Below are 27,908 nucleotides of genomic sequence, written 5' to 3'. Positions count from 1 at the left end.
TGGTGATGACCTTTATGAGAGATTAACCTCTAGTGACACCTGAGAGTCCAGCAGAGACCTCAGGACTGGGCGGGCGGGAGAGACCGAGCGGGGGCTTCCTGGCACTCCAGGACAAAACCTGTCAGCGCTGTAATCCTCTGATAAAAACCACACAAAGGAGCACGCGTCGATTTGCTGACAGACACACACCTGAGAAAGTAACACACACCGCCGACCCCAAGGTCGCTGCCAGGAGGAGTACCACACACACACACACACACGAGAACCAGAGAGCATCGGACATCTTCTTTTTATCCACTTTTATTATCTTGGTCTTCATAATCATTCATTTACAGCACAAAGGACTCACTGCCTGAGCTCAGGAGGATGTCCTTTCATACCTCACTCTCTCTAAGCAACATCATTCTCCAGAAAATAGTTATAATTTACTCTCTAAAATAATAATACACTAGTGGAACAATGAAATATACAGCAATAATTCTTTGTATTTATAATCAAAAACGAAATAAAAATATTAATCTGGTGATGGGACACAAAGACAACACAATCACTGCGGGTGCATTTGCGCTCAACAAGAAAATCTGATTTCTGGAGGAAAGATGTGGCACAGATTCCAACAGTTTCCCGCTGATTATACGTTGCTGCCGTTTGAGTTGCTCCAGGTGGCACTTTGATTTTTCACTTAAAAACTTCACAAAACCACTTTAAAATCAGCTGCAGGAAATCAGATTTCCCGTGAGGGCGAACGCAACCCGAGGTTTGGCATTTACACCGATTTATTTCTCAGTGAAAGTCCGTCGATGCTCCGCTGGATACCTTAAAGACCTGGCTGATCCTGAGCCAGGTATACAGTAACAACGATCCCCCTCCATGCAGATGCAGATAACATTACACGAGCATCTTTCCTGAGTGGATACAAGCACCAAAAAGTGTAACAGATACTTTTGGAAAATGATCTTAGTGTCGAGTCAAACACCATTGACCACTCAGAAGTCTGAATTTACTACAGTGGGTTCCTGTCTTCAAATTTTAACAATGCTAACACGGGTGCAAGGCTACAGTACAGTGAAGGCAATACTCAGTGGTTTGACCCCCAGCTCGATCTGCTGCGATCTATAGTGTTTGTGCGTGCATATAAAATGGGATTGAGTTTTTGTAGTGTTAAAAACAAAAAAAACAAACAAAAAAACACAAGCATATACATACAGCAATATTTATCACTGACTAAACCAGGTGAGGGCAGAACACAGAGACTACACAGAGTTTTATCTGATGAATTATCAGAAAGCAGAAAAGATGCAGGGCAGGGAGAGGGATTAACAATGAAGACATGAACCCACTGAAAACAGGGTCCACTGGTGGCTCTAAATTGTATGGTGCTCTCTCACCTTGCTGAACTCCGTAAATCATCATAAGAAAAAAAAAAAAAACAACAAAAAAACAGGAAGGGAGTGGGACGGACAGGTTTTGGCGCTTGCATCCACTTTTGAAAGAGTGTTTTCTGCTGCATCGATGTGAACAGTACCAAGTAAATGCATATTTGGCTTTTAAAGGAAATCTAATCCATTTATGTTAAAACTGCTCAGAGTGTATGTGTGTATTTGGACTAAACAACATGTAAACACAACTTTCAGGCTTCTGAGAATAATGATTTGAACGGAATCTGACGAAGGAGACAACACGCAGCGCGGGAAAGAGACACGCACACTCACGTAGACGTGGCCACAAGAAAGGCATTGTGGGAAGCACGGGTAGACAGAGGGAAGCCTGTTTATTTGTACTCTTTGCATTTCTATATACACTCTGAGTTTATGTGTGTGTGAGGGTTTGGCAGTACACCTTTTCACAGGTCTGTGCGTGTGTGTGTGTTTGTGAAGTGGCATGCAGGCATGCTCTGTGTTGTGTTTTTCTCATAGCGCTCTGGGAATGATGGTGAAGGGCAGGATGGGGCTGCTGGCTTCCAGCTCCAAGGCGGTGAGAAAACACTCAGTGGCGGCGGCGGTGTTTCCCTGAGCCTGCAACACCTCGCCAAGACTGTTCCACACATCGTGAGCCGTGCTGAGGAGGACAGAGGGATGAAGAGGTCACAAGAGGAAGAACAGAAACAAATTTAAGGGGGGAAGGAAGAGTAGAGGAAAGAGTATAGTGGAGAGGAAAAACATGGAAGATGAGAAGGAAAGAAGTGGAGGAAGAAGAGATGAGAGTAGAGGGATATGGGTGGAAAGTGGGATGGCAAGGAGAGAAGTGAGGAAGCGAGAAGATGGGAAATACGAGGAGAGGAAAGCAAAGAAAAAAGAAGAGGAAGAAAAAAGGATGAGAGGAGAACAGCAGCATAGAAAGAGGGAGGAGAAGTAAAAGAAGAGGAGAAATTAAAGGGATGTAAGAGGAAGTGGGAAGGAAAGAGGAAGAAGTGAGGAAATAGAAAAATGTTGAACCACAGGTGCCTTAAAGGAGAAAACGTACAAACATTACCTTGTTTAAACACAAACAAACTCACCTGTTCACCTGCACGGCGTCTCTCAGCACCTTTTCCGAAAGACTGTAACGCTGCAGCTGGTGCAGGATCAGACCCTGCAACAGAGAAAACAAGAGAAGAAGAGAACATCCCCCTTTTTTTATCATGCTGTGTATCAATGATTCAGCAGTTGGCTTTATTTAAAAAGAAGCTCTAAAGTTACATTTAATATCGGTAACAGCCACCCTCCTCTCACTTTTAACATTTATTATTCATGAAGAATTTAAACCAGAGATTCAAATTTACACAGTGCGCCGTGTCATTTATCTTCTACCGCAAACTACCTGCCGTATTTTACACACTTCCAGTTATAAGATGATGATTTTCATTGGGTCTGAGCTCTCTACTCCGTTTTTTTCCTTGCATGAGAGCTATGGAGATCAAATTCAGCAAATGGGAAAAACTAATGGAAGTAATCTTCAACAGGGTATTATTGAGGGACAGCCACCTCCACAGCTAATGTGCCAAAATGTGCAGTTCCTCGAGTGGCCACTTGGTCTTTACAGCAGCAATATCAAACTGCTTTTACACGGGTGGCCACGTACAGCCAACTTTCATCTTTTGGTAGTTTATTCCTGAGACTGTCCACTAAAAATAAAACTCTTGCAGGCTCCGCCGGGCCGATTCTGGCCCTCGGGCCTTACGTTTGACACCTGTGCTTTTCGGTGCCACCCACCATTTTTTGTGCGTCTTATTGTCAACCACGTGTCTTAACAGAATTTTAACCCCATGGAAACAGAACAATGGAAAACAGTGGCTGGAGACCACAGCGTGACCCAAATTATTTGTGAACATGACTGCAGTTGGTGCAAGTCTGGAGACAGGTTGCCTCCCAAAAGGCGACCCCAATCGAAAGCGGTCGAAGATCGAGGGTGTCCCAGTGATCACCACAACTGGCAATCTCCGACTTCTTCCAGTCACAAAGAGGTTGCCGTCCATTTTTTTACAGTAGTGTGAGTGAGTATGATGAGGGAAGTGTTTCTTCTTCTTTGTAAGTTGGCGTCATTGCAGGTGATGAAATCATCTGGTTTGGGGTTGCTTCACTGCCTCATGACCTCCGCAGATTATCAAAAAGTGAGTATAAGCAGAGTAGCCCGGAAGGAGACCCTTTAAACTAATAACGATGCCAGGCACACCAAGAATCCTGTCCGGATTATTTCTGTTTATTCGTGACTGGAAAACACTCTGACTGAACTCCTGTTGTTTTTAACTTTCATAAATAAACATGAATTCCTCCTGTTTTTAGTTGCTCTTAACTTAAGGTTGCATCATATTTTTTTTCCAACCTACTCTTTTTCTTCTCTTTGTTCCATAACTGGACTTTTAATCTCTTCTCCTTTTCTTTTTAGTACTCTTCATGTGCTTTTCGTTTTAGTCTCGGCTTTTACTTCCTTTGATTTACCTGATTTAACTTTTGCAGACTGATGGTCCACCGTGGGTCAGTCAGCTCAGTTCTTTATTTCACTTTTATTATTTTCACTCTTTTCATCTATTGCTAGATTATCACTTAACATTAACTAAGCTGAATAAATTGGAGAAAAAGCCAATTTTCTTTATAGGCATGTTCAACTACACCATCTTTTTCCTGCAGACACACATGCAAGCTCGAAACTTTCCCCACAATTACCAAGACAAAATCCAGTTTTCAAGCTAAAATACCAACTACACAAATTGTCAAAAGCCTCCAAATGCATGAAAACATTTTAATCTGCACTCGGGTCAGATGGACACACTGACTACTGAGGTACTGATCCGCCTTCAGGTGCCATTGCCGTGCTGTCACTGGAGAGAATTTCTGTGTGTTACTCTCTCCATCAGCAGGTCTGTTTGTTTCTGGCCTGCCAACATGAGTGAATGAGTGACAAGGGCAGACGGAGCAGACTGAAAACAAAAAACAAACTTGCTCTCCTCAGGTGAGGTTTAACCGTCCCGGCAGACTGTAGGTAATTACATAAAAACACACAAAACCCGTCAGGGTGTGAGGGCACTGCAGGCAGGCAGGTGGAGGACAGAGTGTCTTACCAGTCTCTGCATGGTCTTGACATGAGTCGGGTTGATGGACAGGGCCTCCTCGTACCAGCGCTTGGCTTCGTCCATGTTGCCCCTCAGCTCGGCTATCTGCCCCCTCATGTAGAGGACGTTGTGGGACGTGGGGAAGAGGTTGGCGGCTTCCTGCGTGCAAGCCGTGGCCTCAGCAGGTTTTGACATGCCGATGTACACCTCAGCTGTTCAACAGAGACACACGCAGAATTTCAAACTGATAGAAACACTGTGAACCTCCAGGGCTAAAAAACAAATTCCTCCAACTGTGATCATTTTTGTTCCATGTTTTTCCTCAAAGCACCCGAAGCCCATTCGGTGCAAGTTTACACATATTGATGATATATGATCTCTCGTATCTGTTGATCTTTTGTGGATGTAATGTGACATTCTTCATCATCTTCTTCTTTTTTCTGCTCCCTATGGGGCTGGCTACAGTCTGCCTGCATCTCACCCTATCCCAGCATCTTCTACTGACATACTGATCCTCTGTGGTCTTCCTCTTTTCCTCTTGCCTGGTAGCTCCATATTCAATACCCTTTGTCCAGTATATCCGCTACTCCTCCTCCACACATGTCCAAAAAACGATCTCAGCCTAACTTTGTCTCCAAACTCATCTACCTTCTCTACCTACACTCCTTGCAGCTTCACTATTACACCCGTTGCTCTCTCTCTCTCTCATTCTCACACATATATTCAGTTTTTCTTCTACTGACTTCCATTCCTCCTCACTCCAGAGCATACCTCCACCTCCCCAGACTTTCCTCCACCTGCTCCCTACTCTCAAAGTCCATCATCGTCCACAGAGACTCCTGCCTGACCTCATCTGTTAGCCTGTCCATCACCACTGCAAACAAAAAGGGGCTCAGAGCTGATGCCTGACGTGTAATCTATATCTCGCCACTGGCCTGCCGTCATCATATATGTCCTGCACATATGTGCGTTTGTTTGTTTGAACGACTAATTAAATGTGACTTTTGGACTGCTTTTGCTGCACGGACACGGCGATACTCTTAACATGATGCAGAAAATAAGAAAGGATAAAAACATTTTTCCCTTCAAGCTGCATGAGCAGAAAAAAAAAAAAAAAAAAAAGACTTCTTCACTTCATGCCCAGCTGAGGCTTTCACTGCGCTGGTGTGATGAAGACAGAATGATACGAGTAGAGACGGAGGAAATGAGCCTGAACTGGCTGATTACATTAGCCATATCACCGGGCTGGAGTTTGGCCAACCCTGACAGGAAGCAGCTGGACAGATAAACGGGCGGACAAACTACCTCAGCCCGAGTGTGTGTGTCTGTTTGTGTGGACACCGCAGTCTGTCTTGGTCGCTGAAATCAGAATCTGAGCTCAAGTGAGGGGAAATCTAATATATCCAGTAGATATCTAATCAAACTGCTCTTCAATAAAGTCCTGGAGGCTGATGCCGGTGCACTCACTCTGACCTCATATCTGATTCTCTGATGAAGCAAATATCGACCACAAGAGGTGAGCAGACAGTGCCCTGCTGTATTTGACGGCCAGTTACAAAATGATTAATTATTAAGGCATAAAATAACTTTCATGCATGCGCTGCGAATGAGTAAGAGGATACCTGCATGGAGCCAGATCTGAGCCAGGGTCATCCAGGGGTGCAGGGGTCCATGTTTGGGGGCACTGCTCTGCAAAGAGGAGGCGACTTCGGATAGAGCCTGCTCCACACGACTGGCTGCTATTGAGGTAGCGTGCACCGAACCTGGAGGGTGGAAATCAAACCATCACAGACGAATACACCATCTTCCAAATTTTGTGACTAACCACTACAACAGCAGTGTTAGGCAGCCATGTGCCACAATGCAGGGTGATTTTAACTGAACAAAACAACAGCAGAGGCCACTGATTACTGTGGTTCTGCAGTGTTTGGTTGCAGTAAACAGTTGGAGTCCACACTGGCACACAGTTTTTCAAGCCTTAAAATAAGTCCACGCCATTCAGCACTCGGCGGCACACAGTGTTAGGGCCCTGAGTTACAACGAATTAGTGTCACCATCATGCATAAAACTGCATCACTCTGCTCATTAGTAACTAAAAGCGTCGCTGTGATGGTCTGCGTATCCGCGGACTATTACAGGGGTCAGCATGGGAGGAAAAGCAGGTCCACAAAAGCCAAACGTATCACAACGCTACACAGAACGACCCCCTTACACATCACAAAATTTGATCTTTGTCTTGTTTTGTTTCGCTAAACTGTCATATGCATTGCAACCTAAAGGGATTAAAAATGAATAAAACGTGCCTCTTAGAGTCTTTTTCTAAATTTAAAATGAACACAGCTTGCTTTAATCTGATCCGTCCCCTTCACTGACTGAAGGAATAATAAAAAATATTTTAAAAAAGGAGAAGATTTGAATGTTAACGATTTCTAAGAGGGGACTACGTGGCAAAAGGATGTCTCGATTCAGCTGAGAATCCTGTTTGCTGTGGAGTAATTTATTAGACGCCACCATGCAGCAGCCCAGCCGAACGCAGCACAACACGGGCAGGATGGCGTGTAGCGCTCCCTAAATTAAGCCGATGATGGCGAATAAACACCTTCAGCCTGCAGGTGGAATTTGTTTCGGTAATTTGAAGCTTTATTTGATTTATTTTAGTCTTACTTTGTTTCACTTTTCTCTGTACATCGTCTGTCTGCAAGCCTGTTTCTGTACTGCAAGATGGCAAATATGGATTTTTACCCAAATCCACATTTGGATGTGTATAAAGATGATTTAAATGTATAAGGCCCAGGGAAGGCCAGTGAACACCTCCATCCCTAGAGGAGCTGGCCAGTGAGAGGGAGGTCTGCACGAATGAATGTATTAAATACGCCAGAATTACACTGAATTATAGATCTACAGATTACATGAAGCCCAAAGTGTTCCCTGCCTCTAGATTCTTCAGATCTGTCACCCTGTGACCTCCCCATCATCTATCTGTTGCTTACTATGCTCCTGTGCACCTCCTTTCCTCCGATCCTCCTCCAGCTGCCGTTTTCTTTTTTGTTTCTACCCGCAGGTCTTACTGTTTGTGTGTGCTGCTCTTTGTTTGTGTTGGACTTTACATCATTCGTGGAGTGTTTATTGTTGCACGTTATGCTTGTTGTGATTCTACGAAGATGTCAGGGTGTGTTTGAATGTTTTCCAGTGGTGTGTTGCTGCCACCTCTTTAAATAAGTATTTTAATGACTCCTCTGGTAAAAAACACTGCAGAGTCCACGCCCTACTTGGTCACTGAGGTTTTGTCATCAGGGTTTGTAGAGTAGTAGGCTGGGGCAGGCTGATCGGTGTAAGTCAATATTTCGATACAGCTTGTTCGATCCATATAAAAAAATTTTTTTTTAAAACCCCCAAAAAACAAACTTGGCTAAATTTGCAAGGGTCAGATTACCATGTGGGATATGTGGCTGCTCAAAACGAGGTCTTCTTTTTATCCTCAGTTTGATAACAGGCTCACCTTCAACCCGTGTTTCCTTCTGGACTTAAATGTGCTTTTCAGTTATCAAAAAATAAACAAACACCAAAATAGTGCCAAATTCCATGGTATGAAGGTTAAACTTAGCTTGTAAGTTATGGTACAAAGTTGATTTTGAGGGCGTCAGGCAGAAGGCACTCACTGAAATAACGCAAAAATTTGCAAAGACCCATATTTGACACAAGCGGTACTTTGACATCATGTGAAAGATGCGATCGTTAGCCTAAGTGTCAGAATACAGAGAAGGATATCAGCTGTACAGAGCTGATAATGCCTTTCATGAGAAACTGCACCACTTCCTCATTTGTGCAACTTCCCACAAACCGCTGTGGGAAGTAAATTGATTACAACACTTGAGCATCTGTCAGCAATTTGCCTCGAGCTTGTTGTAACAGTTACTGTCACAACTACCATCACATTCGTGAGAAGGAAACTGCTTCCTGGTGAGTTTTTGTTCTCTTTCACGTTACCGAAAAGGATAAACGCATCAGAAATAACATCTGTGTGCTGGAAAATAAGACCCTCATCTGGATTGTGCTCTAAAACAATCCAAACAAGTTGTTTCCTGAACACCTTCATGCTGCTTTAATGTGACAACATGCAAAAGATGCCTGAGCTCTTCCTTCTAACTCACTGTGGGCATTTGGATCAGCCACCAGCATGATTTAAAAAACAAAATAAAACTGTTTGCAGATGTCACCTTAAAGCAGAAGATATTTGCACATACTCTCGTCATATGAATATGGCACATATCTGGACCTCTTGGGACAAAGGGGGAGCAATGACGGAAGAATGGATGAGGGGGGGAAAAAAAGAAAAGAAAAGATGGAGGTTAGATGGCTACTTACAAACAGAAAACATGGAGGAAAAACCAAGTGTGTTAGCGTCCTGAAGGCCGCCTTGAATAAAACGAAGGGATGGAAAGAAACAGAAAGACGACTGTTAATGATTGAAAGAGAGGAAGAGACAGAAGAAATATCCAAAGCACGATGAGGAAAAAAAACAAAAGAATCCACAGAGGGTAGACTGCAGCACCCCGCGGGGTTTTCATTCTTCACACAGTCACTTTTAGACCACATGACAGCAGGCGAGCCACTTCCACTCATGCACCCTTTCTAATGACAGAAATTTGATGTGAATAACATGTGAATATGGAGGACCGAAACAGACCAAACTGTGAATAACTACATTAAAAAAAAAAAGTAAAAAGAATTCTCATGGAATTAGCAGTAACTGAACTTTCAAAATAAGAGCGCTGCTGTTTCTTTGCATAGATGGAAAAAAACAATATGTATAGAAAATAAAAAAATAAAAAAAATCAGTATGTGTGGAAATACTGAAATATTTAGGTCAAGAAAAAATAATCAGTAAATAACGATTATTTGTAGGAATAAATGCACTAAAAGGAATACTTAAAATAACTGTAGGTAAAAGCTAATTTTTATGTGCTATAAAACACTATTCATGTTCTAGTTTGTTTGCTTATTGGCAAATTACTTCATTTTACTGAGTCATTCATTCTTTTTTTCTGTTTTTTTTTTTTTTTAAACGTTTGGCAGAGTCAGTCCTCCATAAATGCACACCCACTGGCCTATTAAGTAGTTAGTGCCATAAAGTTTTTTAAATACCAAAATGTCGAGAAGGCCCATATTTCAAGTCATGACAGGTTTTTTGTTTCAAAAATTGGTGAGGAACATTATATTTTACACCTCATGATGTGGTGCGCCTGCATATTTGAATTAGCTTTTTAATGAACTAATCATTCAAAAATCTCCTAAAGAAAGTGAATGTATCATATTTTCAGTAACCATGATGATCGACTAGCTGTCACCGTTCTGTGGCCTGCGGGGAAAAATAATCTAAAAGACAACCATTACCATTATTATTATCATTAGTAAGAGAGATGGCAACAAGGACAGACAACATCGAAACTGGGAAGCACGACAAATTAATGCTGGCTGAGATGGAAACACTGAAAATTATTAAAAACAAAAACAGAGGTGCAGAGAAAGTGCAGCTGCGATCTGTGGAAAAAAATCCTTTATAACATAAACTGCCTCCCCCCCATCTGATCAATAAATTTTAGCTAAATAAAATGAGTGTGTGTGTGTGTGCGCGCATGTTTAAGTCACAAAATAAGCAAAGCAAATGCATCAAAACTCAACTCAATCCACATCAAAGTTTCTGCAAACATGCCAGGATTTACAGCAGCTCTGTGGAGTTTGTCTCTGCCAAAACTCCAAAATGGTTAGTCTCTTTAGTCTCTTTGTCCAGGCTTAAACAAATCTCTCTAATTCACGATCCGCTCAAGCATCAGTGCGGGTGAAAGCACAAGAAGGATGTGGCTGCTCATAAGAGGAGCTTTCTTAGATATCGAAGAGTTCAAAGATAGCTGGTGGTTTATGGGCACATTATATTAAGCCAGGAACTAACAAGTGATGCCTTTAAGTAAGAAAATAATTGCAAAGCAGGTAATTAATATCTTCTCCAAAAAATACAGAAGCATTTTTTAACTTTTAAGATTTTTCTTTTGCCTTAAAACCACATCCAGGAGGATTTAAATGTGTCAGGAAATGGTGCTGCCCCTGTCATTTTAAAATATTTTTTAAATAGTTAAATAGTTTTAAATATCAGTGAATTTCTCAGCATTATTAAAGTAATACAGCTTGGCCTGACAGTACTCTGCAGTACAGGAAATTTCATGACTTCATGAGCATGACAGAGATCCAACTGGTCTCTCAGGAGGCTGAAGTGCTTCATAATATAGTTTGGATCTTTAATTCTATTCGTGTTTCTGGACATAAATTTTTATGATGTTATAACTAACAGCAGTCATAACATATGTAGCTCAAAAATCACAGAAACAGGCAAAAGTAACTAGTGATGACATCTGTTTGTGGTCAGTCTCCACACCGTGCTACAGGCAGAGCGGACGTGGAGGAGGATTACAGTTGGAGGACAGCTGGCGGACTATGGCGTGGTTGCAGAAGGAGTGAGTCCTGGTCTTTGTGCGTGGAGGTGGAGGAGGAGGAGGAAGGGCAGGGGGAAGGGAAGGAAGAGGAGAGCGGAAAGATGGTTTTCGGAGTGGAGGCAGAGGAGTACGGGGAGGCTGGAAGATGAAGACAGGGGAAGAAGGGGAAGACAGCGGGGAGGAGACGGTGGACATGGTGGAGGGGGAGGTAGGGGAGACTGGTTCGAAACCAGAGAGCGAAGAGGAAGAACCTGAGACTTAAAAAGGAGGAAATAAAACAGAAATGAGTGAAATTAATGAAGGATTAAAGAAAGGATAGAAACAAAAAGACCTTTTCTCAAACAACATTTTTTAAAATGCTCCCATTTTTTAAAGTTTATACATTAAGTTAAAAGAAATCAGATTCTTTTATAGACTTTTCCCTCTGCTATCTGTAAAAAAGACATCAGGATGACCATTAGAGGAGAGAGAATAATTAAACAAGTTTGACTCCATGTTTACTGATGAACGCTGAGCACGTAGATTTCAGGTGTCTGTACCTACCAGTCTCAGGGTCACTGAAGTCAGGCAAGGTCATAGCGTTGAGCTGTCGCCTGTCTGCTATGGCTCTATCCAACAGACTGCTGCCACGCCCCGAATCACTGCCACGAAACACACGTGGATGTAAACAAAGGGAAAAAGCACATCCGCACGCATGCAAGTACACACACACACACACGCACACACACACACACACACGGCCTGGGATTGAGCTGCTGAGCAAACATGACCTCCAAAACAAGGAGATAAAGCATTTTAGTGCCTTGGTTACCTTTTGTTTTCTTAGTTAGATCAAGCTTCAAGGGAACTGTGTTATTAATGAAGAGACAACGACTCATTGCCAGTTATTCAAATGCTTGATTGCAGCTCTTGCTGCCAAGGATGGCACAACCAGTTATTAGATTTAGAGGGCGAAGAGTTTTTCACACAGGAACAGGCAGGTTTGGGTTGGTTTTTCCCCACTTAATAAATGAAATAATTTAAAAAGTGCATTTTGTATTTACTCTGGTTATGTTTATCTTGTATTAAATTCTGTTTGATGATTGAAACATTTAAATGGGACAAATGCACACAGACAAAAAAAACAAAGAAATTAGGCATATTACTAGCATTGGCTAACATTAGCCAGAAAAAAAGATGGCTTAAAGTGATCTGTAGTCTGGAAAACTATGGATTAAATGCCATATGTAAAGCCACATCAGTGTTTCCTTTTTCTTTTGTGTTCCTGTTGTGCCTGTTTGTTGACATTAGTGATTAGTGGACACCATTCATAAGCTAATGTTAACTTCCTCACTGTTGGCACTGGGAGCGGCACTCGGGAGCGGGCGTAAATGCCACATCCTTTGGATATTTGCAGAAAATTCCCAAGTTCTTCACAAAGAAGTCACTCCACAGACTGTCAGAATCAACAGAGAGAGTCGGGGAAGGTCTTATATTTCATAATTATGTGATAATCCATTCAGAAAATTTGCAAAAACAAGCGTGTAAAACATTTTTTTAAAAATTTTTTACTAAATGGACATTTAATTAGGGCAAGAGTTGCAGGATCATAAATATAAACTAATACCAGCTTATGTTTTCACATAGTGAGGTTTTGATTAAAATTAAAAACAAACCTAACATCAGGTTAACATAAACAGTAAACTTTATTGACCGTTTATGTTATTAACTAATATTTGTCCACAGAAGCTATTTAGTACACATCACCAAACATGCCTGGAATTATAGCATTTTTAAATGCCAAGACCATTAGAATGAATTAAATGCTTCTCCATGAAAGTGCTCAGTTGGTAGTTCAGTGTAATCCAGTCTTCACAAAGTTAGAGTCTTAAATTCTTTTTAAAAGTCTTAAAAATGTTACATTTGGTGGCCAGATCCTTCAAGGTAGTCTCCTTGCACACCTCTGCACCTATCTCAGAGCTCCACACCGGTCCCACTATGACCACACGAAGGTGCTTATTTAGGACGAGGGCTGCATCTTCAGATCTTCACAGCAGCGACCCGTCAACCTTAATATTATTTTGGAATAGAGGTCAAAGCCGCAGGGAGCTCAATCTCAAGAGTAGGAGAAATGAGAAATCACAGCCACCTGCCTCGGTTACAAATGCTCTCCCTCCAACTCCTCAAGACATTAGATTAGACGCCCAGTTTTACCCTGGGGGATGACATCATGGTGCTCAACATCTGATGCACTTTGTTTGGTTTTAAACCGCTGATCACAAGTAATAATCTGGAAGTATATTACCTTAAAGGGGATAGTAACATTTAAATCAGGTATAGTTATTGTTTTTTTATTGGCACCATATCTTAATTATTTAAAATAAAAGCAAACAAATAAAAAAGATCAAACTCTTTGTTTTGTTACGGCACCAGAAACAAGAGAAGCAGTGATTCTCAAAATTTAAGGGACTATAAAAAGGAAACAACAATAAAACAAAGCCATGTGATTTGAACCATGTGTTATTGTTCATTTATCTGACCAAATAATAACTATTTTATTTCTCTTGACTTTGGTGGAGGCGTTACTGGATAATCATCATCAAAAATCAAAATTGGAACACACTGAATATTAAAAGGACGACTCACAGAAAGCGAGTACCTCCCGCTGTGACTTTACTCCCATGTGCAGTATTTTTCTTAAGTTTGGGAGGGGCTGACATACAGCAGAGGGGTTTTTTGGGGACATTTACTGGTTTTGCTAGAACACATGACACCAATCCTGCCTTCTAGCCACAGGCTCCGTGTTTTGTAATATTTATGTATGACTTGAACATTTCATCGATCTTTAGATCCTCGACTTCCAAAGTTAAGACTTACATCTGCTGCTAGTTTGAGGCCCGTTGGATTTGAAACCACCTGCCTGACGAGATGACGTTCACAAAAATCTGTGACCACCTTCTATTACATGATGGTTTTAACCATCTGGTGTCTGGTTTGTCATCCATCTTGCACCTTGGTGTTGATGGTATACTAGTTTTGCCTGTCTGCATTTTGTAAATTCTATCATCACTGTTACCATATTTCTACCACTTTCTATCAGTAGTAGAAATAGTAGTGTTTTTATCTAGGGGGAGTGTGTGCATACCTTGGGTTGGTAAGGTTGTAAAAGCTCTTCCAGATCTGCAGCATGTGTTTACAGGTGAGCAGAGCTTCTTCGGGTCCTCTACACATAGCCTCCAGCTTCACCTTGGTATACAACAGACTACACAGACACACACAAACTCACAATCAGCCTGATCCAGCTAAATTAAAAAACAAAACAAAAAAAACCTCAGTGTGAGGTCTGTGAGCTCACTTGAAGTTTTCAGGGTACTCGGAGAGAGCCATCTCTATGATATTGAGAGCATCGTGGTAGTGTTTCTGGGCAGAGAGAAGCAGGGCCAGCAGGTGAAGGGAGTGGACGTCATCTCCTTGAAGCTGCAGTGCCTGTCGAACATAGCCTAGCGCCTCGGGGATCTACACACATACACACACATATGTACACAAACTACAGGTTTTCACAACATTTGGGATAAAAAGCACTTTGTTAAATATGTGCAACTCCTTGGAGTTTTGATTTTGGACGTCTGCCTTTAGTGTCACAAACACTTGTGTTGCTTTTCTCTTGCTACGACTGTACATTGCATTACCTGTCTGGACACGGCAAGCTGCAGCGCCAAGTAGAAGGCTGCCAAATGGTCAGTTGGAGACAGACTCTGAGCTCTACAGATGAGAAGAGAAAGGAGATGTTGTGTTCAAGAGGCAGCAAATAAAAAATTAAATAAGGTTAGATAAAACTTTAAAGATCCCAGTGGAAAAATAAGGTCAGCGCTGCAGCAAGACGGATGGAAAAGGGAAGCAAATGCTGACCATATTTATGGGAATAAATAATGTCAAAGCCAAACATTGCGCACAGATTAGTCATAGCACAAGCACGAAGGTTCAAATGAGTCAAAAGCATAATGTAATGGTTTGGCAGGGTGGTAAGTTTAAAGTGTAAAAAAGAAAACAGAGCATCATAGCTCAGTCCGAACCTCTGGAAGGCTCCCAAAGCTTTCCTCTGGTATTCCTCCTGTGTGCTCCGCAATGACGCTAAAGACATGCAGAGACACAAACACACCGATGGGTTTTACAGTAACACTGATTATGAATCACTGCAGCTTTTTGCACACTTCTTTTCATACTGCAAAAACATCCGGGCCAGAAACAGAAACAGATGATGCATCGCCTCATGTAAGCAAGCGCTCTATAGAGATCTGCCATCATACTCATCACAAACAAAAAGAGTCCCCTGACAGCACACATACCCAAAAGCAAAACCACTTGAAAAGTGGCTGAAAACTCAAGGTGAATGATTTTAAATGAGGAGAGAACTCATGGCTTCAACATAGACTTAAAGAACTATGACTCACACTTCCCTTACTTTGAATTTACTCAGAGTGAGCAAAGGTGTGATAAATTTGCAACCGTGCACAGTATACAACAGGGGTGTCAAACATAAGGACCACTGGACTGTGAAGTAGGGTAAAAATTTTGGACTTTTAACGGTGTTTTTATAAATTTTAAAGCCTGTGATAGTGCTAAAGACCTCCTACACAGCTATTTGTACAACACAAAACTTGTGAAGCAATAGACAAACAACTAAATGACAACGTGTCCACAGGAAAATAAATAAAATATGGCATTTTCTGGCAATTAACAAAAGCCTTCCGCTTTCTAATTACAGGACAGTCTGGGCTCTGAGCTACCAGACCCTTTTCTGTATTTTTACACATTTCTTACAATTTAAGCCCAAAGAGTCGTGCCGACACACTCCTTTCATTTAAATAGAGCAGTGAGGTGTGGTGCTTAAACTGCACTTCTTTTTCTTCTATAGAGATATCGCAGGGATTAAATGTGCAGTTAAACTTCTTTACACTGACAGAAAGACGATATTCACTGGTCTGGTCCACTAAAGATCAAAGTAATATGCATAAATAAATGTATAAAAAAGATGGAAGCAGCATCTGGGTCTGAAAAGTGAAGACCTTAAACCTGCATTCATTTTAATGGCCACCAGGGGGCAAAAGGAATTATGAGCCCATAGAAACCTCATCGAAAACGGTCAGGACCTCGTAAACCTTGGTTTATGGCCTCAGTTGCTCATTTCAGGTCATACTGTCTAAACCATTAGGACCATTTTGTAAATACTGGTCTGTTTAAGTGTTACAAAGGAAGATTACACAGATATGATCATTGCAATGAGCGCCCAGTTTCATATACAGCTCCACCCCTTGCTTGTCATATTTAGTGGTTGAAAGTTGCTTGAACGGGAAAGAGCAGCATCGAGTTCACCGCGAAGAAGAAGGAGCTCAAAAAAAAAAAAAGAAAAGAAAAGAAAAAAAACCCCCATCAAACATTTTCATTGTTATCGCTCAGTTTCACTTCACTTCACTACAAACAAAAATTCTTTGTGTTTGTGCTGTTGTTGGGCAATAGGTGTCATAACAGACAAACTAACAGGCTCAAAAACATCTCCCGACACTGGCCCCTGGTGACAGGTCTGCAGCTGAGAATTTTTAGCCACGCCCCTGCATACATGAAGTGCTGTGATGGATTTCTTAGAAGTCTTTTCATGGCCTTTTGCACATGAACTGAATTCCTGACCCTAAAATGACCCTACAATTTAAATTTTTAAACAGTGTGAAATGGGGCATAGTAGGCAGCAGGGACAAATTGATGATGCACAACCATTTGAAAGATGGAAAAAACAAAATCACAAAAAAGAGAAAGCCCTCCTGACCTGGGCTAGGCTGGAAAAAAACTCTGGTCCAAATCAGCCAATGAGTTTGCAAACTTGTAGCTTTTCCTGATTTCTTTTCACCCAGAAAAAAATAAAAATCTTGCTCACACGTTCGCACCAAGAAAATGACTCAGGAGATGGAACTTCTCCTGAACAGACTTACCATCAGTGGCTTTGAGGCTGTAAACCAAACCTATAGCCAAGTAGCCTTTGGCTCTGAATTCAGCTGCTTTCTCTCCCATGTCAATCACCATCTTTGCAAAGCACTCTCCTTCATCCAGCTGAATAATGACAGAGGGAAATTTATAGGAACAGAGAGAGAAAGTTAGACACTGGTGAACATGTTGGAGGCAGTTATATTAAGAACTAACAAACCGCCCTCACAGGGCAGCTCAGCTGTACGGTTCGCACCCAGTGGAGAGGTCCGATGCACAGCTTTACGGCCAGCAGCGGGATGGTGGGGTCATCGGGCTTCAGGCGGATACACTCCTTGAGAACCTTAACGGCACGAGCTGATTTGCCTGCTGCCATCAGCGACAAGGCGAGCTGATACCACAAGTGGAACTCCTCAAAGGCGAACTTCATGGCTCTCTCCAAACACTGAAAGATAGTACATTTTTCTGTTTTATTGGGATGTCTCTAGGCACCAACGTTTGTTGAGGAACAAAAGCAGTGAAAATACTATCCCCACAGTCACTGTGACTGCGGTCTACAGAGGGGTCATTCACCTCTGACAACATCTCATACTGCCCTCTCCTGCCCAAAGCTATGGTCAGCAGGTCATACACCACCGAGGCCGACTGCAGACTGATGATCCGATCGTTGTTGTGTTCAGGAATTCTGCTTAGGACGGCATCACGGTTGGCCTGAAACACACAAAAGCCCACGTATGCATAGGTGTGAATACGGAAAAACCAGCTCAGTGTTCTGGCATGGTTTACTCTGCAGAGAGTTTGTGCCTCACCATGGATTCACTGATGAGCAGCAGCAGCAATGCTTCTTCTGTGTTCTCCTGAGGGCAAAACAGACTGCGAGGAGAGGAACGCAGCGGGAGGCCGATGGAGTTGGACGAGGATGAGAGGGAGGGAAAAAAAAAGGGAGGGAAAAAATGGAGAGAAAAGTGATGAGAACAAATTGGTGGAAAAGTACACTGGCAGCAGATTTAATCTGGTATCCACGCCGAGTGCTTTGCTTCTTACTTCTCTCCCGAGTACACTCGTGGGCGTCGGCTTAGGCTGTAGCTCTTGCTATGAGTGTGTCCTTGGCGTGTCGGATCGTCCAGGGGCGACACAACGGGTGGGTCTTCAAGAGGAGACCAGTAACTCTGTTCGCACATTCCTCTGAGCAAGATCTCTGCAAGCTGTCTGGCTATGGTCTGTACGAACACAACACTTGTATATTAACTTCTTATAGCACAGCACAGGCTTTAATCTGGACCCTTTCGTCATTAACGTACATCCTTATAAAAATTTACAACTATTGGATCTAACAGCCTGTCCTGGGATTCTTCCCAACAGAGAGACAGACAGACGATACAGTTGTGGTGCAATTTGTGGAAGAAGTGACGTGTTTAAAGGAGTAATTTGGGAAATTTTTAAACGTATTACTTGTTGCTAAGATGAGAAGAAGTTAAAGTCGGCTGCCACAGACAGAAAACAGGTGAAGCCTCTGCGTTGGGCTCTGTCATTTGTTTGTTGGGCAAGTGTTTGACTTTCAACTTTGGGGATGTGTAGATATAAATCATTTGAATTTTGGTGTCAGTGACCATTAGTTAACCTCACTATTGTTGTTAGAGGTCAGATTTAGAAACAGTTTTCCTTTTGAAGTACAAATCAAAAAATCTGTGGACAGCAGTGCCATGCAGTGTAAGTTCTCTCTCCTTCTGTCTACCACTCGCTGAGGCATAACTCTAACTTTGCTTCAAACTAGAGCTGGGCGATAGAACGATAACGATATGTATCGCGATATAACTTTTTCTCGATAGAAAAATTCAACTATCGCGATAGACCTCGCCGCTCTTGTCCTTGTCCTAAAAAAAACAAAAAAACAAAACAAAACAAAAACAACAGCCAATCCAAATTAAGTAACGCAGAGCCGAACCAATCACAGCCGCAGTGTCACGTCACGTGACTTGTTACTTACAGCACAAGTGCCAAGGCGCACATGTGTATTTGTTTGGGAAGCAGCCAGCCACCGTACCGCCCGGGTAATGGAGGAAATGAGTGTGCCGACTAGAAAAATCAACCGAGCGTGACCGAAGAGAAAACAGATGATGGTTCCAATGCCGGAGAGATTGTCGAACAGAAGAGCCAAAGAAGTTCCGTAGTGTGAAGGTATTTCGGCTATTTCAAGTCTGACAAAAAACAGAGTAGCGCGCACTGTAAATTGTGCCGAAAGCAAGTCTGGAAATACAATAAACTGGTGCATGCGCTACGTCCACACGTACCCGGGTATTTTTGAAAACGCAGATTTTTCTATGCGTTTGCACCTTTCGTCCACACTTAAACGGCGTTTTTGGTCACTGAAAACGAAGATTTTTAAAAACTCCGTATTTGCATTTACGTGTGGACTAGAAAAACGGAGAAAACGCAGCGTCAAAGATGTGCGCATTTTGACGTCACACTGTGCGCCACGTTATTGTTTCGGTCTAATGAATTTCTATAATACTGTTCTACTCTCTGCAGTGTTTAAATGCTTACATATACACACAGTTACTGTCCGTCCACACATACGACTCGGTTCTGCTTCTATGCCCCAGCTTTTACTTTTTCCCACCGAGGCTTCTAGATTGGCCAACATTTCTGCACGGTTAGGAATCTAGCGCCACCTGCTGCTTTGGCATGTTCATAGCAGCGTTTTCCTTCATTTCTGCCTTTATGTGTGGACGGGATTATTTTTTTAAAACGAAAACGGAAAATCTCCGTTTTCAAAAATACCCGTGTACGTGTGGACGTAGCCTCAGTCTCTGACTGGAAGCGCTAATTCGTCATTCGGCTTTTGTCAGACTAAAGTAACTGTTAAAACTGTTTGAAAAGCTAAGCTATACAACAAGGAGAGATTGAGAATTTCCTTTTAGTTCTCAGTTTATTTGATATTGACAAAAGTTAGTCAGTTTTGTCTGTTCTTCTGTAAAACAATTTATTTTTAGAATTAATATTTTGTTTCTAAGTGGAATTGACAATTTAGTCTGTTTCGTTTGTTCTATTTTGAAACTTAAACGCTTTAGCGGCTGCCTTTTGTGTAGTTTGCAATATTTGCCTTTATCTATCTGAAAAAGTCTCATGTTCCTTAAGTACATCTACCCTGTTGAACTTATTATGGGAAATAAATATTTAAATAAAAACAAGCTGCTGATTATTTCACATTTTACTTGTGAGCAACGGCACATTTAAATCTTACAAATATAGTTATTTGGCTTATATCGTGATAGATATCGTTATCGTCTGAAATGAAAAAAACATATCGTGATATGAAAAAAATCTTATATCGCCCAGCTCTACTTCAAACATTCTCAGAGTCATCATTTCATGTGTCAGTGTAGGTGAAATGATAGCACGCCCATGAAAACTAAAGTTCTGGAGCACAAAATGTTTTCAGTTTGACTTCTGTCAGCTTAAATGTGCAACAACAGTTTGAACTGTTTAAAAAAAAACAAGAACAAAATCTTACTTCTAGTACCTTAAAGTACCTATGAAGCAAACAATTATGTTCCCCAAAAATTCCAAGCTGTTCCCTTAAGTGTTAATAAACTGTTCCTCACCATTCGTAGGTTCTGGGTGGTTCTGGTCTCAATAGCCCGAAGAATCTCTCGAAACCTGCCCACACCTTGTGTCAGGTTGCTGCAATGATGGAGACAGGAAACAGGGAAGACAAAAAAAAAAATATTACTGGCTGCTGAACAACACTGAGTCCAGTGCACATACTCGCCTAATTTTGTGTGTATTGGTTTTCTTTGACCACTTGAGTAGCTTTGCATGATTCAGAGTTCAAAATAATCCCAATTTTTCTGTTTATCTTCTGTCTGAAACAAGTTGATTTAGCTCAGTTTCATTGGCTTCCCCTTGGAAACAAACAGAAACAGTTAGATAAAGGTGTTGAATTAGGTTCCACTTACTTAGTTTATTCTGATTACATTTTGTAAAAGCAAGCCTATGCATGCACCAGAACACAACTGTTTAGGAGACCATACTGTTTCACATCATTTACTATTTTTTTTTAAACAATTTGAAAATGGTGCAAATATAAACTCACTAATTTCAGACACAAATTTCCAGCTCCATGTTTTTATACTTGGACTCTCTGAATATCTTTGCATGACTATCAGTTTAAAATAATTCTGTTTTTATATTGTGGGGACTCTAAGTTTGAATTAAACCGTTTCAGCTCCACCAACCTTTTAACATTCCTCTGACTGGCTGCTACTGCTGCCACCAGCAGGTGGGCTTTCTGCTCACAGGCAACGTCATGTGACTGAGATTTCCGTACTGGAAATCTTTAACCATTCAAACCATATCATCCCACATTTACATCATGCAAAGCCAAAAGCAGAAGAAACTCTCTACACAGGATGACCTAATTTTTTAAACCTTTGGCCATACACATGACAGGAAAGTTAAAGAGTAACAGGCCTTATTTAAAGTCACATTCCAATATATACACACACAATATATTTTTTATGGACATTTAATGCTGTGTGAGGCATTTTTTTTTATGCTAGAAGCTTCAAATGAAACCATGTTATTCCTAGAAACTATGACAAGTTGCTGCGTGATGTCATATTTGTACCTGAGGCCAGACTTTAATATTTACAAAAACAGAGTATGTATACTGTCTACATATTTTTGGTTTGCTTCACAGCAAAAACAATCATTTAGCAATAAGTAAAAAGAAAGAAAAAAAAAACAAATAACAAAAAACAGAAACCCTGTAGGAAAGAGACTATCATGAGGCGTCCAGCAGCTGCTGCAACACTGAAACCACCAGCAGCATTTAGCGCAACACCGCTGTGTGAACTGCTCTGAGCTCAACCGTGAACGTTACTTAACCATGTTCACACTTTTTTTTTTTTGCTTTTATTCCACCTGTCAGCAGCTCTGTAACACTACAACTGCTGAATGAGTGAAGAATGCCCACAGAGGGCTGCTAAGGTTTTAAAAAAAAGAAAAAAAAACATCAGCAAGAGCCAGAGAGGTAAAAACTTTCCTGTCTGATCTCTCAGGTTCACCACCATGTGTTCCCCACCCCCCTTACCCATTCTTGAAGTGGATGACATGGGCTCTCTGAAGGCCCGTCTCTAGGAAGTAGCCCAGCTCCTGGTCCTGAGCTGTCGGGCCAGGCTTTGGACTGCGGTTCTGAATCCCTGCTGACAACGCCTATGCAACAACAAACAACAAAAAGAACGAGAAGTTTACTCAACCCCTCCTAACCTGAATCAATAAGACTTATTTTAATCTCAGGCGGCTCTGCATTTAAAAAACAGACACGATTCTGCAGTGGAAATCACTGCATGACTTTTAACTGTTTACTTCTATTGATTTTTACTTTGATTTTTCAACCTCCGCTTTATTTGATTTGATTTTGTCCCTCAGTGAATATTAAACTTCCACAACCATCGTTCCCGTTGCAGAATTCTTCCACAAATTTCAATTCAGGATTATTCAAGTTCCATGTCTCTCTCTTATAATGTCCGTTTTTAGTAAATGACTTCAGGTGCTAAACTGGCTCATTGGCAGTCCAAAAATTGACACCTGCCGGAAATATATTGTGTGTCACAAAGACACAATATATGACAAAGAATCTGATATCAGGCTATATCGAAAAACTAAATGTGGTTACTAAATACTTCCTTTTACGGTCTTTTTGGACGTAATTAAACAAGCTTGAAACAACTTCTTGAGGAGCAGTCAAATTTTAACATTTAACTTTCAGGGTCAGAGGAGTCCACGTTTAAGAAAACGTAACGGTGTTAAAAATACCGGACCACTCCTGAAAGACTATTGACATTGTGCTTTTCTCCTTTTGAAAACGATCAAATAAGCAAGTGAACAGTCAAATCTGGTACTGCAGCATTTGCTCTCTCTCCTTTTTGATTATTAACTCTCTTTTTATTTCGGAGTTTTAAAAATGTTTAAAGACGTGCAAACCACCAGACAACAAAAGACAGATAAGGTAGTTTTGGAAAACAATAATTAAAAACAAAAAATCTCTTATAACTATATATTATATATACATATATACACAAAAGGTGGAGGAAATTAGTCTGAAAGCTGCTTTGCATACTTTTGAATATAAACTAGAATACAGTAAAATACTTTAAGGATCAGGGAGTGCATTATAAGAGGACTGCACACCAGGAGAGATAAAGAGATTATTTTGGAGGGAAAAAAAAAATGTTCCTTTAGTTCATTCCCTTAAGAGTTTCATCTCTGTGATTTGATGAATGTACCCACTGTTCCCAGTGTTGTTGTTTAAAGAAAAAAAGTATATTTCCATGCTGTACAGCCCCTCAACTCTAAAACACTAATAAGAAAGATGTTAAAAGATAAGCTATGCAAGTTTCTGGTATTAGAGTCTCAACAAACAATCAAATATCTCCCGTTTCAGCATTTGATAAGCTGCTTTTCTGCTTTAAAATAAACAGAAGGTTTTCCCATCTATGTCTTAAATACATTATCATGACATCGTTAAAGTGTTCCTTAACTAGCACCTGTAATATTGCACACGTTTTGTTGAATTTCTCACAAGTATCACTACATCCAGGTTGGAATATTTGAGCTGCATCCTTCTCAGTTTTACTGCAGTTTGCTCAGCCTGTGCTCTCGGCAAATAAAGACGAAGAGATTTGTTTGTCAGTTGGCCGTCGAGGGCGGTGGCGCATCAGTCAAACTCGAACGCAGTCAGCAGGATGTTCATCACACGCCCATAAGGACAGTGAAAAACAACAACACGCAGAGAAAACGCTGCACTCTGTGAAGCCATCACAGCATGACAACACACCTTCTCGGCCTCCTGCAGATAGAGCAAAGCAATGTCTCCAGACTTTTCGTAGCAGGTGATGATCTCCTGCTCCCGCTCGGTCATGCTCCTGTTGGACGCCGGAGACCCGGCGTTCTTATTGGATAGAGACGGTGAAGCAGCTGGGACTTTCTCTAGGCACAAACCTGAGGAAGAAAGAGAGAAGAAGAAACATGGTGTGACTGGGAGACATTTTGCCCTATTTGACACCATCACCTACTGTCACTGATGAATGTTTTCCCAGATGAAATCAGTTAAACACATTCAAAGACAAACAGTGCAGTCTGCGGCTTCTTTTTACATCTGTGGCACTGCACTGCCACCGTGTGGAGAGAAGAGGTGCTGCAGAGATTAGTGCTGATTAGCTTGATGACAGTTTAAGTGAGGTTAAGGAGGACACAAACAAGGACTGTGTATACCTTTAGTCGCATAAGACTCTGCTATCATAGACAGCCTGTACACAGGAGCTCCAGCCAGCTGCATGTCGTCCAGGTTCACCTTGCTGTAGTGCCCTGTCAAATCACGAATTATGTATTAATAAGCTGACCTACTTATTCACTAAAATGAGGGGGAAAAAATATCGAATATGAGAAATGTGTGTCACCTAAAGCATCTTTGTATTCTCCCTCCACATAGCACAGTTTGGCCATTAACAGGCTAGCTTCCTGGATGTAATCCGGCTAGAAGAGAGGAATAAATGAATAAATAAATAAATAAATAAATAATAAAGGATGTGTTCGGAGTTTTGATTTTCAGCCCAGTGGTTACCTTCAGGTTTCCTCTGTCCAGAGCAGCAGTGAGATGCTTCCTGACCTCCAGCAGTTTTGGCCGTTGGACCCTGGGACTTGTACCTTGCTTGATGGGATTCTCCTTCAGGTACGTCTGCAGCTTACATTCACCCAACAGCAGCTCGCCCAGGTCATCTGGAACAATCAGGAGGTCAGAGCAACCATGCCATCAAATCCTCTTGTCCTCATCCAGCATGTCTCCAACATTTTGAGAGCTTACAGTTGATCTATTATGCTCATGAGCATGAGACCCAGTTAAAAAAAAATCCTTATTTGTCTTACACTAGGTTTCTCCCTAACCTGCCTATTTCTGGTTGCTTGGTGTGCAGTTTGCATGTTCCTCTTGGATACTCACCTGTAAAGGTGTGCCATTTTCATTCATTATTTGCCTTATGACTTTAAGGCCTAATGCAGGGTGAACACCTGGTTAAAGTTCTCTCTCAACCACCTGAGTTTGTCAATGAGGCATTAACATCAATGCAGTACATGCAGTGCCTTCATCTACTTTATCCTTTGATCTAAGCTTCCTATAGCCAAGCTGTCGCTACAACCACATGCCAACAATGGCAAACCCTGTAACCTGTGTACGCTCACGCAAAATATCTGCCAAGCAACATGGACTTAAATTAATGCCATAAAAGTATGCAAAGAAGTAACACAGAAGAAAATATGGACGTAACAGGGGCTCAAAACACCCCGAGTGTAAATTATGATGCATGAACTGAGGCTTAATGGTTATTCAGAAACTACTCAGGGTTACAGTGAGAATGGCAAATCTGCACACGGAGAAACACTGCTTTGTTTGCACACATACCAGACAGAATTATGCACTCCGGGCTCTGATCTGAATATCTTCACTAATGACTCCAAAACAAACAAAAAAGGTGCTGGATAAAAATGCAAAAATGTGGAGACCAAACCTGTGTTTAAAGTGATAGTTGCTACTTCCTTCTTTTGTATACTATCAGTGGTGATTCCCCAAATCCACATCTAGTCTACAGTGGACTTGAATTTAGGTCTTGAATTTACTAGGTACTTACGAAACATCCTGAGGCTTCAGGACATCATGAACAGACTTTTATGCTCTGTTATACAAAAACAATCTGGTGCTCACTAAAGGGGTTGTAGCTTAAACAAAGGCCAATTATGGCTTTTCATATACGTGAAATTGAATTTAACAAAGCTTGTTTTATTTTGTTTACTAAGTGGCCAAAATAATTACAGGAAAATGCCTCCGCTTCTTTTAACTTCACTGATGATATCACTGCAGTAAGTCTTATCTGTGACAGGAAGGGAATCTGCATACTGGAGTGAGGAACAGCAGCTGATGAGGTGGTGAAAAGACAACAGTTGGACCTTCGACACATCTCAAACTAAAGAGCTTACTGTTGACTCTAAAAGGGAAATAGTTCAACATCTCTCCTTTTCCACCACTGGCCATGTTGTTGGAGAGGGTCTCGTCCTTCCGCTTCCTGGGCAGCACTATACATCAATAGTTATCAAGGGACATGAACACCACTGTCATTGTTAGTAAAGCCCACCAAGACAGCTAAGCACAACCAATCAGGACAAACAACAGCTTGAAAAAGCAGTACATATAGCTCTCAAGATCATTGGATGCAGTCTATTTTCCACAGCTTCACACTATACCACCACTGACCTTGCCTAATCTGCAAATCACCTATTCAGTCTTCTCCCATCAGGCAGAAGATACAGGTTTACTGGGATTCTGTTTACAGTTGTATTTGTTTTTACAGTTATACTTACTCTTCACTACTATATTTTAGTTGTTTTTAATTGAAACAACAGTTTTAATTTTTTTTAGTTAAGGTGTTTTTACAGAGTTCCTGCTTTATTGTCTGCTTCTTTCAAATCTCACAATAAATCTCTCTCATTTCCAGTTTCATATCCTTTACAGATGCAATGATACAAGTTTAAAAAAAAATAAACCAACGTTTCCTTGTGTAACAATAATGATGTTTAAACATAAAAACTAAGCACATTTAAATTGCATGACAAAGGTTGGCATATAAATGAGTTTGACTATAGTTCTGTTAAAGTAGTTTACATCTCTCATCTTATTTTCATTTCATTCAAATGTCATTAAGAAAAGTGAGAAAGTCCTTCTTGCATGTAACTTTTATAATAACCAAAAAAATAAAAATAAGAATTAAAAAAAAAAAAAAAGTCTGTCGTGAGTAACACATCAGCCTTGCTTAACTGGTTTTATCTTTTAAACTAAAATATCACACTGTCGTTTACTGATACCCTGAGAAAGCGGTTTGACAGCTAGCACGTATTGTAGCTATCTTAGCAAACCAGAGAGAATTTGAAAAACTACCACATTTAAATATATAGTGGTTTCAGCAAACGCATGGCCGTCATTAAATAAATGTTAAGGGGTACAACTTAGAACTATAACCTTCTGGAAAATTCGGCACAAATAAAAATTGGCAGAGGTCATATTAATTTATTAAAGTATCGAGTAAGTACCCCGATAGCGCCCCAAATCGGTTTAACTGGTGGCAAGGGGACAGGGAGCTTAAAAATATAAATAGATAAATAAAAAATGTGAGATAAATCTGTCGTTTTACTCTAGCGATGTTTCTTGAAGTACAATTCATAAAACGTTATTGATCCTCCACACCAGTCAAACACATCCAACGTTAAATGGATACATTTCTGAATGAAGTTCTGCGTGACAGGAAACTGAGCTGTCAGAACACAGGAACTCAATCACAGCAGCGAAAACTGTTCACATCTTTAAACTCAAACCTTCCTAAAGTTTAACAAAGACCTGTCACATCTCTTTCTTAAGTCTTTACGAGGTAACTGGCTCTAAGCAGAGGCGACAACTCCCAGCATCGGCTGCCTCTGCCAGGAAGTAGCGAGGACTGAGGCCAGGGAGGAGGCCCCATACACTGGATGAACGAACAGCGGAGAAACCCGGCACACTTCCTACCGTTTGATATCAGCTTAGCCGAGAGCTGTCGCACCAACTCTGGAATCTTGTCCCACTGGGCCTCCGAGCGGCATCGCTCTATCTCTATCTCCAGTCGTGAACCAGACTTCCTCGCTGTCATCTTGGCGAGTGAGGAGCAGCGCCAACTGGACCAAAACACCACCGGAGGAGCAAGCTAACGCTGGGTGAACCCCAGCATCCGGTCCCCACTTTCAAAATAAGACACACTAATTGTTTTATGACTATAACAATGAAATAAAACACTGGTTGATTAAACTTAGCTGTTATTTTGGCTCTTTGAGTACTGTCGGTGCCATTTGATCACGCA

General features: G+C 41.3%; 1 protein-coding gene across 5 annotated transcripts; it reads right to left on the bottom strand.

The window, feature by feature from the left end:
• Positions 1 to 284: 284 nt before the first annotated feature.
• On the bottom strand, positions 285 to 27,779 carry ttc7b (tetratricopeptide repeat domain 7B). 5 transcript variants are annotated; one of them, XM_085442634.1, is made up of 24 exons: positions 27,581 to 27,779; positions 24,599 to 24,753; positions 24,435 to 24,510; positions 24,250 to 24,342; positions 23,813 to 23,976; positions 22,067 to 22,188; positions 20,577 to 20,655; positions 18,016 to 18,191; positions 17,781 to 17,844; positions 17,545 to 17,682; positions 17,228 to 17,416; positions 16,980 to 17,097; positions 15,069 to 15,126; positions 14,685 to 14,757; positions 14,351 to 14,511; positions 14,141 to 14,257; positions 12,350 to 12,451; positions 11,560 to 11,657; positions 10,995 to 11,273; positions 8,894 to 8,944; positions 6,151 to 6,291; positions 4,538 to 4,740; positions 2,498 to 2,571; positions 285 to 2,058 (listed from the first exon to the last, which is right to left on the bottom strand). In XM_085442634.1, exons 1-24 carry the CDS (start codon positions 27,699 to 27,701, stop codon positions 1,911 to 1,913), a joined length of 3,000 nt encoding a protein of 999 aa, XP_085298760.1. In that variant the 5' UTR covers positions 27,702 to 27,779; the 3' UTR covers positions 285 to 1,910. The 5 variants fall into 5 exon arrangements, with proteins under 5 accessions (XP_085298760.1, XP_085298761.1, XP_085298762.1 ...); XM_085442635.1 differs by lacking the exon at positions 8,894 to 8,944; XM_085442636.1 differs by lacking the exon at positions 12,350 to 12,451 and having other exon boundaries at positions 27,581 to 27,778.
• Positions 27,780 to 27,908: the final 129 nt, after the last annotated feature.

This window comes from Copadichromis virginalis, linkage group LG19, assembly GCF_057382275.1.
Source record: "Copadichromis virginalis isolate Kocher_CV1m ecotype Utaka linkage group LG19, C_Virginalis_male_GT1.1, whole genome shotgun sequence".
NCBI lineage: Eukaryota > Metazoa > Chordata > Actinopteri > Cichliformes > Cichlidae > Copadichromis > Copadichromis virginalis.
This window is presented reverse-complemented; position numbering and strand designations above follow the sequence as displayed.